General features: G+C 42.5%; 1 protein-coding gene across 2 annotated transcripts in view; it reads left to right on the top strand.

The window, feature by feature from the left end:
• The window catches only part of ints2 (integrator complex subunit 2), a 56,256-nt gene that overhangs the window by 12,548 nt on the left and 26,790 nt on the right, over positions 1 to 16,918 (top strand). For both annotated transcript variants that reach the window (XM_033045800.1, XM_033045801.1), the window contains exons 5-11: positions 12 to 125; positions 606 to 736; positions 2,045 to 2,218; positions 4,258 to 4,487; positions 8,105 to 8,230; positions 13,158 to 13,229; positions 14,205 to 14,319. In XM_033045800.1, coding sequence (XP_032901691.1) covers positions 12 to 125; positions 606 to 736; positions 2,045 to 2,218; positions 4,258 to 4,487; positions 8,105 to 8,230; positions 13,158 to 13,229; positions 14,205 to 14,319 — 962 coding nt within the window. The remainder of the gene's footprint in view (positions 1 to 11; positions 126 to 605; positions 737 to 2,044; positions 2,219 to 4,257; positions 4,488 to 8,104; positions 8,231 to 13,157; positions 13,230 to 14,204; positions 14,320 to 16,918) is intronic.

The raw sequence follows: 16,918 nt of genomic DNA, 5'->3' as shown, positions 1-16,918 counted from the left end.
TCGTTCCACAGAGCTCCCATCGTTATTGCCAATTACTGAAGTAGCAGAAGCTTTGCTGCATGTAAAAAATGGATCCTGGTTCATGTGTTTGTTGGTAGCAAATGTCCCTGACAGCTTTAATGAAGGTAAATGTCTTTTCAAGTCAACACTGTAATAAACAGGTTTAAAAAGCCCAAGAGTCCACTTGTAATCAGGGCGATGTGATTAAACTAAAGTCTCTAGTAGCATTGTTTTTGCCAAGATCATTTACTCGGGTATCCGAGATGGGGAGAAAAACAATCTCACAGATGTGGGCTCTTGTGGGAGAAGCAAAATTATGCAATTATGCTTAACAGTGATTTATTATTCTTAACTATTGATGAATAAGATCCAAATTAGCCCCATTTAAAAAAGAAATTACAGAAAGGAATTCCCCTCTAGGTTTTGGAGCAAGTCATCTATCCGCCCGCTTGGCCATAAATTGGGAGAAGTTCACATGATGGAAGAAATAAGATAATTAATAAATATAAATGTATAAATTATATGTATCTGCACTCTTTTTCAACTTATTATTTCCTTTCCTTATATTGTGAATTTGGGTGTAACACAGAGCCTCTGTTCATCAGTTTGCAGGGGCTTAATAAAGAATGGTGAGCGGCAGGATGAGGAGAGTGCTGGGGGCCGTCGTAGAACCGAGGCACTTCGACAGCTATGCAAGATGAATCCTACGCAGGCTTTAAATGTCCGAGCCATGGTGGTAAGAGACAACATTACACTTGTGCACTCATTCTGCCAAAACCCTCTTCATGGATATGTTCCCACGGTCACACCGAGCCGTGCCATTTCCACTGGTGCCTGGCATTGTATATCAATGGTCATTCTTGGACTGCTTCTGCTTAACCAATCTGCAGCAGTATAGCCTTTCACTATTTGCTCAAATTGACCCAGAATGGTGTGTGTCTGAAACCGCTGGAAAAGATGGTGAGACAGAAAACTTAAACCACCAGGTTAGTGGGATGTAACCTAAATAGCTCTGTTTAAAAAGAGGCCGTTTGCTTTGGTATAATCTGGCACCTTTAAAAAATAATTATCTATTGTGACTAATGACTGAGAACAAGAGGGAGATTATCTAGAATTCTTGCAAAGTTACACTAATACGTTGCCCAAAATCGAAGAATTGCAAATGTTTTGAGGAATTTCAAGTACAAATTGCATACAAAAAAAAATAACTGCAATCTTTTTAATTGATTTAAACTATATTTTGCTGATCTTCACCATGTTTCAAGAATGAAATATTACCATTAAAATGGAGCCTTTAATGTTTAAAAAAAATGTTGGCAAGCAAAATGATTAATGGATTACCTTTTGAATAATTCCATTTTGGTGTGAAACTGGAAACTATATTCAACTGTTTTAATGGCCCAGTATAGTTTTGAAAAATATTTTTTATTTATTTAAAATTGGGTTTGTAGTGGACGCGGAGTTGTCTGTTAAAGAACGAGGCAGACACGAAGTTTGGCCGAAAATACTGTCCTTTATTGCTTCACTAATTCTCCTCATTCACCAAGCCCATGCGCACGTGATTAACACCTTAAATACTCCCCAGGGGAACCCGTGACCCCTACCTCTCGTTACCGGGATAAGTGACACCCCCAAGCTGAAGGTTATGTGTAGTGCATGACCCACCACCCAGGGCCGCCACAGGTTACTAATTTTTTCAAAAAAATTATATTTATGATAAATCAATTTTTTCAGTGGTCATTAAACTTTATTTAATCTATTGCTACTATTGTTAATGTACTATTAAATATTTTTGATGTTTTAAATAACACTAAAATGCCATGCTTGATAAATAAATATGCTTTCAAATTAATGATAACACAAAAACTCTTTGCTACTAATCATATTTGCTTGAGGTAAGGAAGGGAAACGAGTACGCACTGAAGGAGAGAATCGCATGGAGGAGTGCAAAGCTTATCTTAAAATAATTGTACATGGATTGTGAGCAGAATATACTAAATAGCTTTCTTAGGCTTTCTCATACTTTTATCTTATTACTTTCTAGGTGGAAGAATGCCACCTCCCCGGCCTTGGAATAGCTCTGACCCTGGACCAGTGCAAGAACGATGGCTCTGAAGATACTGTGACTGACCTAGTGTCATTTGTTAGTGGCCTACTATTGGGAACTAATGCTAAAGTGAGGACCTGGTTTGGCATGTTCATCCGCAACGGGCAGCAGGTAAGAAACAGAGGGCAGTGAAGAAAACAAATGGCATGTTGGCTTTCATAGCGAGAGGATTTGAGTATAGGAGCAAGGAGGTCCTACTGCAATTGTACAGGACCATGGTGAGATCACACCTGGAGTATTGTGTGCAGTTTTGGTCACCTAATTTGAGGAATGACATTCTTGCTATCAAGGGAGTGCAGCGTAGGTTCACCAGGTTAATTACTGGGATGGTGGTACTGACATATGATGAAAGAATGGATCAACTGGGCAAATATTCACTGGAATTTAGAAGGATGCGAAGGGATCTTATAGAAGAAACATATCAAATTCTTAAGGGGTTAGATAGGCTAGATGCAGGAAAATTTTTCCCAATGTTGGGGGAGTCCGGAACCAGGGGTCACAGTTGAAGAATAATGGGTAGGCCATTTAGGACTGAGATGAGGAAAAACGTTTTCACCTAGAGAGTTGGAAATCGGTGGAATTCTCTGCCACAGAAGGCAGTGGAGACCAATTCACTGGATGCATTCAAGAGAGAGTTTGATATAGCACTTGGGGCTAATGGAATCAAGGGATATGGGGAGAAAGCAGGAACGGAGTACTGATTTTGAATGATCAGCCATGATCATATTGATTGAAGGACCGAATGGTGGCTGTGGATGAATTGGCTTCACATCATTGATTTCAAAAAGTAAGTTGAATTTTATTAGACAGAACATCAACAGATCTATAAAAGATTAAAGACTTTTTGCTCAAGTTTTTTTTTTTTTAATTTTCAGGACTTTGAAAAATCATGCATAATAATATAGACTGAGTCAGCTTGATGTGTTATATGATCTATTGCCATAATTTAGTTTTAAATAATGTCATGTTGTGCTTTTCTGCACACACTTTATTTCCAATTTTCAGTACTGTACTCCAATGTTAGCCACTATCTTCAGCTGCTTCGGATCAGGAATATTCTCTTCCAATTTTTTCACATCATCTCAACCATTGACGATACCATTTCAGTTCATCAATGTATTCGATGTTCATTGCATATAATAGCTTCCAGTTCACAATTACTTTCACAATTTTTCACCATTACATAAAATGATCTGTTGTACCCATCTCTGTATCCTTCTTTCTCCAGTTCTACAACCCATTGAGTGTTCAACATTCTGGAGTCATGTCATCTCTATCCAATTTTGCTCCACCTGTGTTCTCCTTTTAAGGCAATTCTGGAAACTCAATAATTTTTCACCGATTCCTACATATTTTCTTTGGTATCCCTTGTTTTCTGACCATGCTCCTGCTTTGGGATGTTTTATATTATGAAAGGCATTGTATGGACTTGAGCTGCTATTGATGGTTGTCTTGAGAACGAGGAAGTATTTCAGTACAAAATAAAATTGGACTTCTTGCAGTCTTTGAGGGTGGAGTCAGCACTTTTCTGCCTTTTGATTTGTCGTTCATGGATAATGAGACTTGTTGGGGAAAAGATTCTGATGTAAATTTTTAATTACTTTACTGCCCTCTGTAGTAAATGCCAGTTTTCTGTAATAAGTTGGTTAATAATCTGCTAGATTTTCCCTTTGCCAGTAAAAGTGTAAGCACAGTCATCACGCAGACCAGATTCCCCACTATTGACTCCATCTACACTTCATGCTGCCTTGGGTGAGCACCCAGCATAATTAAATACCTTTCCCACTCTGATCATTCCTTCTTCTCCCTGCTCTCGTAAGACAGAACAAACAGAAGTTTGAAAGTGCACACTACCAGAAACTGTTTCTTTCCCTTTATTATAAGGCTTCTCAGCATTCCTTCCATAAACTAGGGTACTGACCGATTCTCCTCTCCCTCATTATGGACATTGGACTTTGTCTATGGAACGGTTGCACTATATTGCTTAGAACTATAATCTGCACTCTGTATTTTTTCCTTTCCCTTACCTATTCACTTGGCTTGATTGTATTTGTGTCTAATATTTGATTGGATTGCATGCAAAACAAAGCTTTTCACTATACTGTACACATGACAATAACAAAACCTACCCCAAATTGTTGTTGTTTTAGCGGAAGCGGGAACGCAGCAGTTCAGTGCTGTGGCAGATGAGGCGACAGCTGCTACTAGAATTAATGGCAATTCTCCCAACGGTCAGCAGTGGTCGCATTGGTGAGGACACAGCAGACACCGATATGGAGCCCAACATATCAGTGTATTCGGCACTGAAGGAAGAAAACGTGGTGAAGGCCAGCGCAATGCTGCGACTGTACTGTGCACTCATGGGAATCGCTGGCCTCAAGTATGGACTGAGATAATGTGTTAGTAGGGTACTGGGTAGAGATTATTGTTTTATGGATATTACACCAAGGTTGTGTGACATAGACTACTGAATTATTAGAAAAAGGGAGAGAGAGAGACAGTCTGGAAAGTATACAAATGCATACTTATTGTTTCACCATCTTGACTGGAGATGGGTCAAAAGTCACAATGGTACATTATGCTGCTACAGTGCCCTCCATAATGTTTGGGATAAAGACCCATTATTTATTTATTTGCTTCTGTACTCCACAATTTGATATTTGTAATAGAAAAAAATCACATACGATACGATACAATTTATTTGTCATTTGGACCCCTTGAGGTCCAAACGAAATGACGTTTCTGCAGCCATACATTACAAACAAATAGACCCAAGACACAACATAATTTACATAAACATCCATCACATTGCTGTGATGGAAGACCAAAAAAACTTATCTCTCCACTGCACTCTCCCCCCCGATGTCAGAGTCAAAGTCAAAGCCCCCGGCGTGCGCTCGCAGAGTCCCGCGGCCATTCCAGGAGCTCTTCAACCCCGCAACTCGGGCGGGAGAAGTCGCCGTTGCGGGAGCCCTGAAAAGCGGTCTCCCTCCAGGGACCCGCGGGCTCCCGGTGCCGCCGTCCGCCAGACCCGCAGTTGCAGCCTCCGAACCTCCGGAGGTCGGGCTGCAGCAGCGATGTGGTTAAAGTGCACATTGTTGGATTTTATTAAAGGATATTTTTATATATTTTGGTTTCATCATGTAGAAATTACAGCTGTATCATACATAGTCCCCCCCATTTCAGGACACCATAATGTTTAGGACCCATGGTTTCACATTTGTAATTGCTCAGGGGTGTTTAAATGCCTCCTTAATGCAGGTATAAGAGAGCTCAGGACCTCGTCTTTCCTCCAGTCTTTCCATCACCTTTGGAAACTTTTTATTGCTATTTATCAACATGAGGACAGAAGTTGTGCCAATGAAAGTCAAAGAAACCATTATTAGACTGAGAAACAAGAATAAAACTGTTGAGGACATCAGCCAAACCTTAGGCTTACCAAAATGAACTGTTTGGAACATCATTAAGAAGAAAGAGAGCACTAGTGAGCTCTCTTTCGCAAAGGGACTGGCAGGCCAAGGAAGACCTCCACAGCCGATGACAGAAGAATTCTCTCTATAATAAAGAAAAATCCCCAAACACCTGTCCGACAGATCAGAAACACTCTATGGGTGTGGATTTGTCAATGGCCACTGTCCGCATAAGACTTCATGAACGGAAATACAGAGGCTACACTGCAAGATGCCAACCACTGATTAGCCGCAAAAATAGGATGGCCAGTTTACAGTTTGCCAAGGAGTACTTAAAAGAGCAACCATAGTTCTGGAAAAAGGTCTTGTGGACAGATGAGACGAAGATTAACTTGTATCAGAATGATGGCAAGAGCAAAGTATGGAGGAGAGAAGGAACTGCCAAAAATCCTAAGCATACCACCTCATCTATGAAACACGGTGGTGGAGGTGTTATGGCCTGGGCATCTGGCTGCTGAAGGTACTGGCTCACTTATCTTCATTGATGATACAACTGCTGAGGGTAGTAGCATAATGAATTCTGAAGTGTATAGACACATCCTATCTGCTCAAGTTCAAACAAATGCCTCAAAACACATTGGCTGGCGGTTCATTCTACAGTAAGACAATGATCCCAAACATACTGGTAAAGCAACAAAGGAGTTTTTCAAAGGTAAAAAATGGTCAATTCTTGAGTGGCCAAGTCAAACGCCTGATCTGAACCCAATTGAGCATGACCTTTATATGCTGAAGGGAAAACTGAAGGGGACTAGACCCCAAAACAAGCATAAGCTAAAGATGGCTGCAATACAGGCCTGGCAGAGCATCACCAGAGAAGACACCCAGCAACTGGTGATGTCCATGAATCGCAGACTTCAAGCAGTCATTGCATGCAAAGGATATGCAACAAAAATACTAAACATGACTACTTTCATTTACATGACATTGCTGTGTCCCAAAAATTATGGTGCCCTGAAATGAGGGACTATGATAAACACTGCTATAATTTCTACATGGTGAAACCAAAATGTATAAAAATGGCCTTTATTAAAATCTGACAATGTGCACTCTACCCATATGTGATTTTTTTCTATTACAAATCTCAAATTGTGGAGTACAGCGGCAAATAAATAAATGATGGGTCTTTGTCCCAAACATTATGGAGGGCACTGTAAGTAGTTGGAACCATTGTGTACCAGATGTTTGCCACATTTTTCATATTTAAGTCAATTGGACATGTACATGGAGAGGATAGGTTTTAGAGGGATATGGGCTTAACATGGCAGAAGATACTAGCATAGATGGGGCATCTTGGTCGCCATGGGCAAGTTGGGGTGAAGGGTCTGTTTCCATGCTGTATGACTTTCTAACTATCTTAATCTTGTAGGTTGGCATTGAATTAACATCATACATTATTTTCAATGTGTGGAATTTAGCCAAGCAATTCATTTTTATACAAGCATGTGAGGGGAAAGTGTCCAACTCGTTCAACAAACCATACATTAGCAAAGTTAAAGCTTTGGTTCCTTATGTACATCAGCTGACATAATTGTGGAGTTTCAATTCTAAGTCTTGCAAGCTTGTGATTTTGTGAGAAATGTGTTTATGACAATGAGTTGATTTCCATTGTTTGATGATCACGCACATGCCTATGGTGCGTGATCATCAAGCATGTATGCATGTAAATAGATTTATTTATTGAAATCATATTCTATGTCGCTCTTCCAGGGAGATGTTAACTGCATTTTGTTGTCTCTGTACTGTACACTGACAATGACAATTAAAGTTGAATCTGAATCTGAAAAGAAGATCAGTCAAAATGTGGTCCTTTTGGGATGACATAACCTTGTGAGAACTTAAGTGCAGCAATGGAAAGTGACCAATATAGAAACATTTCAAAATGATCAGAATAGTTGGAAGAAAATATTGCTTGGGGAGTCTCTAGAAGAATAACCCCCATGGATAGACCTGCTGTGTTCTCTATAATTAACACTAACTGCACATAATTGTTACAGAAACTGGAACCAAAGATCCTTGCTGTGGAAGGAATCTCCATTTACCTATGCCTTCCTAAACTGAACTGAGTATTACTGACTATGCATCTTATCCCACCCCTCCAAATAGATGGATGTTCCATTGCTGCTCTTGAGTTAGTGAATCTCAACTTGTTATTTCATGTGAACAAAGAACACAAATCAATCTGGTTTCTTTGTCACCATGGCCACAGGTGTGCATTTTCTAATCTATCCTTCCTAATCTTATCACATTTATCTGATATTCCAAGGCAATTTACATGTGCTTGGGTTCTAACGCCCTCCCATTGTTGCCATCGCACACGGCACCATGCACTATATGATTGAAGCACCATTTCCAGTTGCTGCCTACAATAATAATAGTTTACACGTCCATTGTTAAGTTGGAATGCTATTATTGCACTATTTTGCAATCTCTGATCCAGTATACAACAGCTTTCCAGCTTTGTGTGTAGGTAACTGCATCTTCGTTCTACACAATCTATTGCATCATTGCATGTAATCTTGTCATCTAGGACCACGGATGAGGAAGCTGAACAACTCCTACAGTTAATGACAAGCCGTCCACCAGCAACCCCAGCTGGCGTTCGTTTTGTGTCCCTTTCGTTCTGCATGCTGCTAGCATTTCCCAGTTTAGTCAGGTAAGTCAAGTCTGTTGTTGGGTCATGTTGCAATACAAGTTACTTAAAGTTATCCATGCAGTTAATTACTTAGTGACCCCTATGATGGAGCAAGATGTATGGTGATAGCAGGTCAGACGTGGCTTCAAAGAAAAAATTACAAATGAAGAATTTACTTGATACAGGTACTTGAGAATTAACCATAACATGGCAAGACTGTACCATCAAGCTATGAGAAAAGGAAATTGTGAAGGAAAATAAAAAGCACACAACACTGATTGTAACCAAAGGGTGGTGGGTTTTGATGTTTGATTTTAAATGTATATGCTGAGCTAATAATTTGCCAATAATTAATTATAGATCTATCCCCCAATGCACGTTATATATCAAGGCAACGTCAACATCCACATTCGACAGCTGTTGTCAACTCTGAATGATTAAAAATAATTTAAACCGATAAGCAGGGAAAGAGATTTAAAGCTAGAATCTAATTATGGGTTTAAAGGATCGCCTACTCACTTATTTTTATAGTTAAGTAGAACCTCCTGATTTGATAATTATCCTGCAATGATTTCTTGGTATGTGATCTTTATATTTTGTTTTCTGCAATTATTGAGTAACGTAGACGTAAAAGCAGTTTCATTTGGGAACAAATAAGGAAAAGGCTGTTTAGATTATTGTATTTATTCTTGCAACCATTAACTTGCATTGTCTATGCTTGAAGTACCTCCTGCATGTCTCAGTAACAAACGAATGACAGAAAAGTGAGTCAATCAGTCTCTGCAAACCTGCATTGTCCCTGCCTGCTTCAAAGTCCCCACTATTGTTCCTGTACCCAAAAAGCCAAGGATTACTGGTCTGAATGACTATAGGGCCTGTCACACTGACCTATGTAATCATGAAAACCCTTGAAAGACTTGTGCTGGCCCACCTGAAAAACCCTTGAAAGACTTGTGCTGGCCCACCCTGTAGTTTGCATACCGGGCCAATAGATCAGTGGCTGACGTAGTCAACCTAGGCCTGCACTTCATCCTCCAGCTCCTAAACTGCCAGGGGACCTATACAAGGATTTTATTTCTTGATTTTAGCTCTGCATTCAACACCATTATGCCAGAGGTACTACACACCAAACTCTCCCAGTTGACTGCGCCTGGCATATGGACGGAAATTGCTTTTAAAACATGAGGGGGGGACACAATTTCCTGGCGGCCCGATGACTAGACAATGTCTACGACAAGCTACAACAACCTACCACCTAGTCGACATCAAACTACGGCAAGCTACCGACAACCGGCGACCCATTAGGATGTCCACCTTCGACAACCTATGACCACACAGGCGACAACCGGTCAACCTGCGTCCACCCGCGACAAGCTACGACCCTGTCGGCGACAACTGGACAATTCAGTCGCCGTTACCTGTTGCTGGTTGGCATAGGTAGTCGCCAATGGAATTCACCGGACAGCACCGGCGACAACCTACGTTACCTGGCGACAGCACCTACGTCAAGAGAAGACAAGCTATGATCAAAGCGAGAGAGAGAGGCAGAGAGAGGCAGAGGGAGGCAGAGAGAGAGAGGCAGAGGGAGGCAGAGAGAGAGGCAGCGGCAGAGAAGGAGAGGGAGAGAGATAGAGGCAGAGGGAGATAGAGGCAGGGAGAGGGGGCAGAGAGGACAGACGAGAGGGCAGATGGGAGAGAGAGAGAGGGGGCATAGAGGGGTGGGGACAGAGGGAAGCGAGAGGGCAGAGAGGAAGTTATAACGTGCCGCCGATCCATTCTGGCCACCGCCGAATCAAATAGATGATCAGATATCTGCAGATCTCTCATTGCTCTCGAAGGCCAGGCCATGCAAGGCCATGCGCCATGACGTATACGTACGTACACATGATGCGGTAATTACAGTTAGCACTGGCTTAATTGTGAAGAGTGTAGCACTAGCTTCATTCCGTGGTGGGTGGGAGCATTTCTGGGGGTAAAGGGGCCGAAGAATATGCCTGCTACATTTCGACATACAAGAAAACATGGGAGGGTTTGTCCCCCACGTCTCAAAGCATGGGTGGTGGGGGGGTGGGGGTGGGGGTGAGGGTGAGGGTGGGGGTGAGACACACAAAGGTCAAAGGTTGATTTATTGTCACATACACCTAGATGTAGTGAAATTCTTTTTGCCAATGCAGCACATAAAAAAGAATACAAACATAACAATAATAAATAGCTTTAACATAAAAACATCCCCCCACAATGGTTCCCATTATGGGGGAAGGCACAAAGTCCAGTCCCATCCCCAATGTTCACCCATAGTCGGGCCTATTGAGGCCTCCACAGTTGCCTCTACGGAGGCCCGATGTTCTAGGCCGTCCTCGCCGGGTGATGATGTTCCGGCGTCGGGAGAGTCCTCTCAGCGGCATGGGAACCCTGGAACGGCCGCCTCCCTACTCGAGACCGTGGCTTCCGGAGCCGACAAGGCCGCGCCGAATGGAGCTCAACTGGCGATCCCGTCGCGAGATCCCAGGCTCCCGATGTAAAGTTCGGCGCTGCTGCCCGCAGCTCCGCTATGTTTTTAACGCTGGTCCCAGCTCACCGGAGTTCCAGCGTGGCGACCCAGGCAAGACACCGCCCGCCCCGCAATGGCGCTCCAGCGCTGCACCGCCGTCCTCAGACCCGCAGTTCCGCCGCCGCCATTGCCGATGCCGAGGCTCCGGGCGGTCCCCTCGCTCCTCGGACCCGCAGCTCCACAGCCGCCGCCGAGGCTCCAGGCGGTCCCCTCAGGAAATGCCGCTCCAGGCCCGCTGGTAGGCCGCGAGGACGGGTCGAAAGTGCAGCCCGGAGAAAAGCTGCATCTCCGACCAGGTAGGGACCCTGAAAATTAGTTTCCCCCTTCTCCCCCCCCCTCCCCCACACATAAAAAAGCTAGAACTCCTTAAAAACAAAACACTAAACTAACTAAAAATAAGAAAAAAGAAATGAAAAACAGACAGCTGCAGGCTAGGCAGCCATACCCCCTGCAGGTCGGCGCCCCTCACACCCCTCCCTCGCCCCCTCCTGGGATTTCCGCCCATGCCTGAACCCCTCTGTCAGTGGATCACCAACTTCCTGACAGACAGGAAGCAGCATGTGAGGCTGGGAAAGTACATCTCGGACCTGCTGACCCTCAGCATAGGAGCACCGCAAGGCTGCGTACTCTCCCCTCTCCTTTACTTTCTCTGCACCAACGACTGCACCTCCACAGACACCTCTGTCAAGCTTCTCAAGTTTGCAGACAACACAACCCTGTTTGGATTGATCCAGGATGGGGAGGAATCTGCCTACAGACAGGAAGTGACACAGCTGGCGTCCTGGTGCCATCACAACAACCTGGTGCTCAATGCGCTTAAGACAGTGGAATTGATTGTAGACTTTAGGAGAGCTCCCCCTCCCCTCCCCCCACTCATCATCAACACCACCGTCACATCTGTGGAGTCCTTGGAACCATCATCTCCAGGGACCTAAAATGGGCGGCAACCATCGACTCCACAGTCAAAAAGGCCCAACAAAGGATGTACTTCCTGCGGCAGCTGAGAAAACATAATCTGCCACAGGCAATGATGTTCCAGTTTTATACTGCCATCATAGAGTCTGTCCTCACCTTCTCCATCATGGTCTGGTTTGGCACAGCCGCCAAGCATAACATCCGGAGGCTACAGCGCATCATTCGATCAGCCGAGAAGGTTGTTGGCTGCAGCCTTACCCCCAATTGACGAACTGTACACTGCAAGGGCCAGGAAGCGAACGGGTCAGATCATCTCTGACCCCTCTCACCCTGACCACAAACTATTTGAAGTACTTCCCTCTGGGAGGCGACTCCGGACTGTCAAAGCATCCACAGCCAGACATATAAACACGAGCAGCCTTGCGGTGCTCCTATGCTGTGGGTCAGCGGGTCCGAGATGTTTTTTCCTCGAGCAGCAGCTCTACTCAACAGCCAAAAGTCTGTAGCCTCCTTTAGCTCTGGTATTTTTCTTTTATTCTTCACATGTTTAAATTGTAATGTTTTATTTTTAATTGTCTACTGTATATCGTGTTGTTATCCTTGCGAGTAAAGCACCAAGGCAAATTCCTTGTATGTATACATACTTGGCTAATAAAATGTATTAAATTCATCATTCTGGTGTGGGAATCGTCCAGTTTTCATAAGATCATAAGTGATAGAAGTAGAATTAGGCCATTCGGCCCATCAAGTCTACTCTGCCATTCAACCATGGCTGATATCTCTCTCTCTCTCCTAACCCAATTTTCTTGCCCTCTCCCCATAACCTCTGACACCCTTAGTAATCAAGAATCTTATCTATCTCTGCCTTAAATATATCCACTGACTTGGCCTCCACAGCCTTCTGTGGCAAAGAATTCCATAGGTACACCACCCTCTGACTAAAAACATTTCTCCTCATCTCCTTCCTAAAAGAACGTCCTTTAATTCTGAGGCTATGACCTCTAGACCTAGACTCACCCACTGGTGGAAGCATCCTCTCCACATCCGCTCTATCCAAGCCTTTCATTATTCTGCACGTTTCAATGAGGTCCCGTCCCCTCATGCTTCTAAACCCTAGCAAGTACAGGCCCAATGTGTACTCATATGGTCATCATATGTTAACCCTCTCATTCTTGGGATAATTCTTGTAACCTCCTCTGGACTCTCTCCAGAGCCAGCACAGCCTTCCTCAGATATTGTGCCCAAAATTGCTCACAATATTCCAAATGCACCCTGACCAGCGCCTTGTTGAGCTTCAGCATTACATTCCTGTTTTTGTATACAAACCCTCTCAAAATAAATGCCAGCATATTGTTTCCTTTCTTTATTATCGATTCGACTTGCAGATTAACTATATGGATACTATTATTGAGAAGGAAAAAAGACTAATCATACAAATTTGAGCTTGGTGTTCAGACTTTCGTACTTAAATTTTGTTTCTAGCACGCCTGAACAGGAGCAAATAACAGTGATGTGGTTAAGCTGGATGATCAGGGAAGAAGCATATTTTGAAAGGTAAGATTAACTGTTGTCTCAATGTTTTCAATTTCATTTTAATAATATCTCTACAGTTTACAAATTAAATCAGATCTTGGGTTAAAACTTCCATTTGGCCCAGAGACAAAGGTGATGCAACTTTAACAAAATTACTACATTTTTCAAAATGGTTCTAAAGTGATGCAATTCAGATATCAATTTTTACATATTTATGCTTTGAAACAATGTTGCTGCACCATTTTTGCAAAAAATAATCGAGCACCATTGGAATTCATTTTTTAATTGTAAATTATGGTGTCATATCTAGTAAACTGAATGCTGATTAGTTTCTTAGATGAACCATAAAACTAATGCCATATCCATCCCGTCAGTTAGAATTATTTTTAAAGTATCAATGAAGCACAAAAGATGATGTGGATACTATCACCTTGCAGGGTCAGATTTAATTCTGTGTGAATTGGCTGTTGCTTTTCTTATGTTCTAAAAGTGAGTTTGTTCAATTGTAAAAGTCCTTGGGTTGTGGGTGGGTTCTTCATCAGTGCAAGCACTTTTTTTTAGAGACCAGAAAATCAAATGTCTGTACAATTCTGAAGTTTCCTCTTCTGGTTTTGAGATATTTGTCCATTTCAGCAATGACAAATATGCAGTGATATTTCAAGGCTCCCAAAATAATTATGCAATGCATTTTGAGATAGCCAATTCCCACGCTGTTGACGGTGTTCTAGGAGCAGCCTCCTAGCGTGTCTCACAACTTCAGCATTTTATGAGAAAGAATGGAGCACCAAAATTGGGGGGGGGGGGGGGGGGGGGGGGGTGCAGGGAGGAGAAGTACTTATATAGAATGATTTTTTTTTAGATCGGTCAGAACACGTTGGAAATTAGATCATGTTTTTTCTGTTCTCCAGTCTCTCCTTCCACAATGAAGGGATAATGCCTTATCCAATTAGATGAGGGAATTGATACTGTTTTCTTATTTATGTATTTATGTTTCAGTACTACAGGAGTCTCTGCTTCGTTTGGTGAGATGCTGCTTTTGGTTGCAATGTATTTCCATAGCAACCAACTTAGTGCCATCATCGACTTGGTGTGTTCAACTTTGGGTATGAAGGTAAATTATTTTTCGATTGTATGTTTAGGTCAAGAAGTTGAAAGCATTTTCTCTTTAGCTAAAGGTTTCTTTTTTAGAACAAATATTTTAAAGATATTCACTGTGCATGCACAAGCACCTTATTTATTTGGGTTGTTCATCATGTAGGTGATCAGATTCACACTGCAGCTCATACAATCGTCACCAGGGCATAAACAAGAGGCTGCAGACCAATGATTACTCCATCTGGGAAGGTAATCATCTGCTACAGCATTGAAGCAGATGCTATCAATTGGTAATGCTGCTGTGGTTATAAACCAATAATTTCCAGCTGATAATGACTAATATTGAAATGTTATTGCACTTCCAGTAAGATACAAACATTTGAAAAGCATTTAAAATATATTTTATGCAAAATCAAAGTTTTATGACAATGCAGGGTGGCTACACTGCCCTCGTGTGGTCAAACAAGTTTGCTTGAGATTTCCTATGATTTTTCCTTTCCCCTTGGGAATGGAATTGAGTGACATGCTAGAGGTTTCCTCTCCTTCTCCAGAGGACAAAAACTAAAAGATGATCTTTCAGAACCTACTTCAAAAAAATGGTAACATTAGTCACTAGGGTGTGATGTTGTTCCAACTGAAACGAGGCTTGAAGCTCGCTGTGAGAATAAATCATTATTGGTGGAAAAATATTGTATTTAACCAAGTTCTAAACATACATCGGCACCATCACCCAACTCTTTCCCCACTATATTAACAGCTGCATTGGGGGCTGCATCCTGAACCCATGCATAACTTGTTGATTCACTAAATTTGCCACTAACTTCCAATCTGCCTTCAAATTTACTCGGATTGTCTCTGACATGCCTCTTCCCTTTATTGATCTCTCTGTCTACCTAATCCTATACCTCTTTTCTCCCATCCATCCAGCTGTCCTTCCAGATGAGACTGGGGTTCACATGCACCTCCTAATCTCATCCACTGCATTTGGTGTTACCATTTGGTGAGCAACTTTGGGCCCCATATCTGAGGAAGGATGTGCAAGTGTTGGAGAGGGTCCAGAGGAGGTTTACATGAATTATCCCAGGAGTGATTGGGTCAACATATGATGAGCGTTTGACGGCACTGGGCCTGTACTCCCTGGAGTTTAGAACGATGAGGGGGGGACCTCATTGAAACTTACTGAATAGTGAAAGGCCAGAGAGTGGATATGGAGAGGATGTTTCCACCAGTATGAAAGTCTGGGAATAGAGGTCATAGCCTCAGAATAAATGGGTGGACCTTTAGGAAGGAGAAGAGGAGGAATTTCTTTAGTCAGAGGGTGGTAAATCTGTGGAATTCATTGCCACAGAAAGCTGTGGAGGCCAAGCCAATAGATATTTTTAAGGTGGATAGGTTCTTGATTAGTATAGGTGTTGGGGGTTATGGGGAGAAGGAAGAAGAATGGGATTGAGAGGGAAATATTAAATTGCAGAGTAGACTTGATGTGCTGAATGGCCTAATTCTGCTCCTAAGACATGAAATTATGAACAATGTGGCTTCCTTTATATTGGTGAGCACAGACTAGGCGATCGCTTTGCTGAACACTTGCGATCACCCTGCCAAGGCTTTGCTGAAGAACCAGGTGGCTCCTTCGCTCCATAGATGCTGCTGCACCCGCTGAGTTTCTCCAGCATTTTGGTGTACCTGCTGGATCTCTTAGTTGCTAACCATTTTAACTCCCATTCCCATACTGATCTTTCCATCCTTGGCTTCCTCCATTGCCTGAGTGAGGCCACTAGCAAAATGAAGGAACATCAACTCTTCTTTTGCTTGGGTAGCTTACAACCAAATGGCATGAACATTTGAATTCTCAAATTTTAGGCAACTAACCAGCCCACCCTCTCTACCCAATGCCCCATCTGGATTTGCATTTATTTCTCTCTTTCCCCTCCGCTTACACCTATATTTCTTCCCCTGGCATCACAATTCATACCTCTTCTATCCTTATCTTAAGCTTTTTGTCTTTTAATATTTGGCCTTTGTACAACCATCTACCAATCCAAAGCCCCCCCCTTGCCTGTATCTACCTGTCACTTGTTAGGCTTTGTCCTGCCCCCATCTCTTTTCCAGCTTTCTTCACCACCACCCCACCGCAATCTGTCTGAAGAAGGGTTCTTGCCCGAAACATCATTTATGCTTGTTCTCCAGAGACGCTGCCTGACGCGATGAGTTACTCCAGCACTTTTTTTTCTGCATTTAACCAATATAATTTTACATTCATATTGCACCTTCAGTAAAATGAAATGTGGGGTGTCAGTGAAAACAAGACTAATGGGTTGTTAAATGAGGTGAAAGAGTAAACATGTCACAAGAAGTTGCACAAGGTCAAATTTATGAATGTTAGATGATAGGAGGATAGCATAATAATATTAACTTGTTTTTTGTCTCCACCTGATCTGCTGGAAATTTCCAGCATTCTTTTTAGGTTGCAGCTTTCAGGGACAACTTTGACTTGCATTTCATAAATTTCACATACTCTCCTGTTTGCCGTCTCTAAGTTATTCTCTTAATTTATAAACCAGGTGGCTCCTTAAACATCAGTATTATCTGGGCAACACTTGCCTCGCTCTAACAGA

Source organism: Amblyraja radiata, chromosome 28 (genome assembly GCF_010909765.2).
Source record: "Amblyraja radiata isolate CabotCenter1 chromosome 28, sAmbRad1.1.pri, whole genome shotgun sequence".
NCBI classification, from domain to species: domain Eukaryota; kingdom Metazoa; phylum Chordata; class Chondrichthyes; order Rajiformes; family Rajidae; genus Amblyraja; species Amblyraja radiata.
The sequence above is the reverse complement of the archived record's forward strand: the minus strand, read 5'-3'. Positions and strand labels throughout refer to the sequence as shown.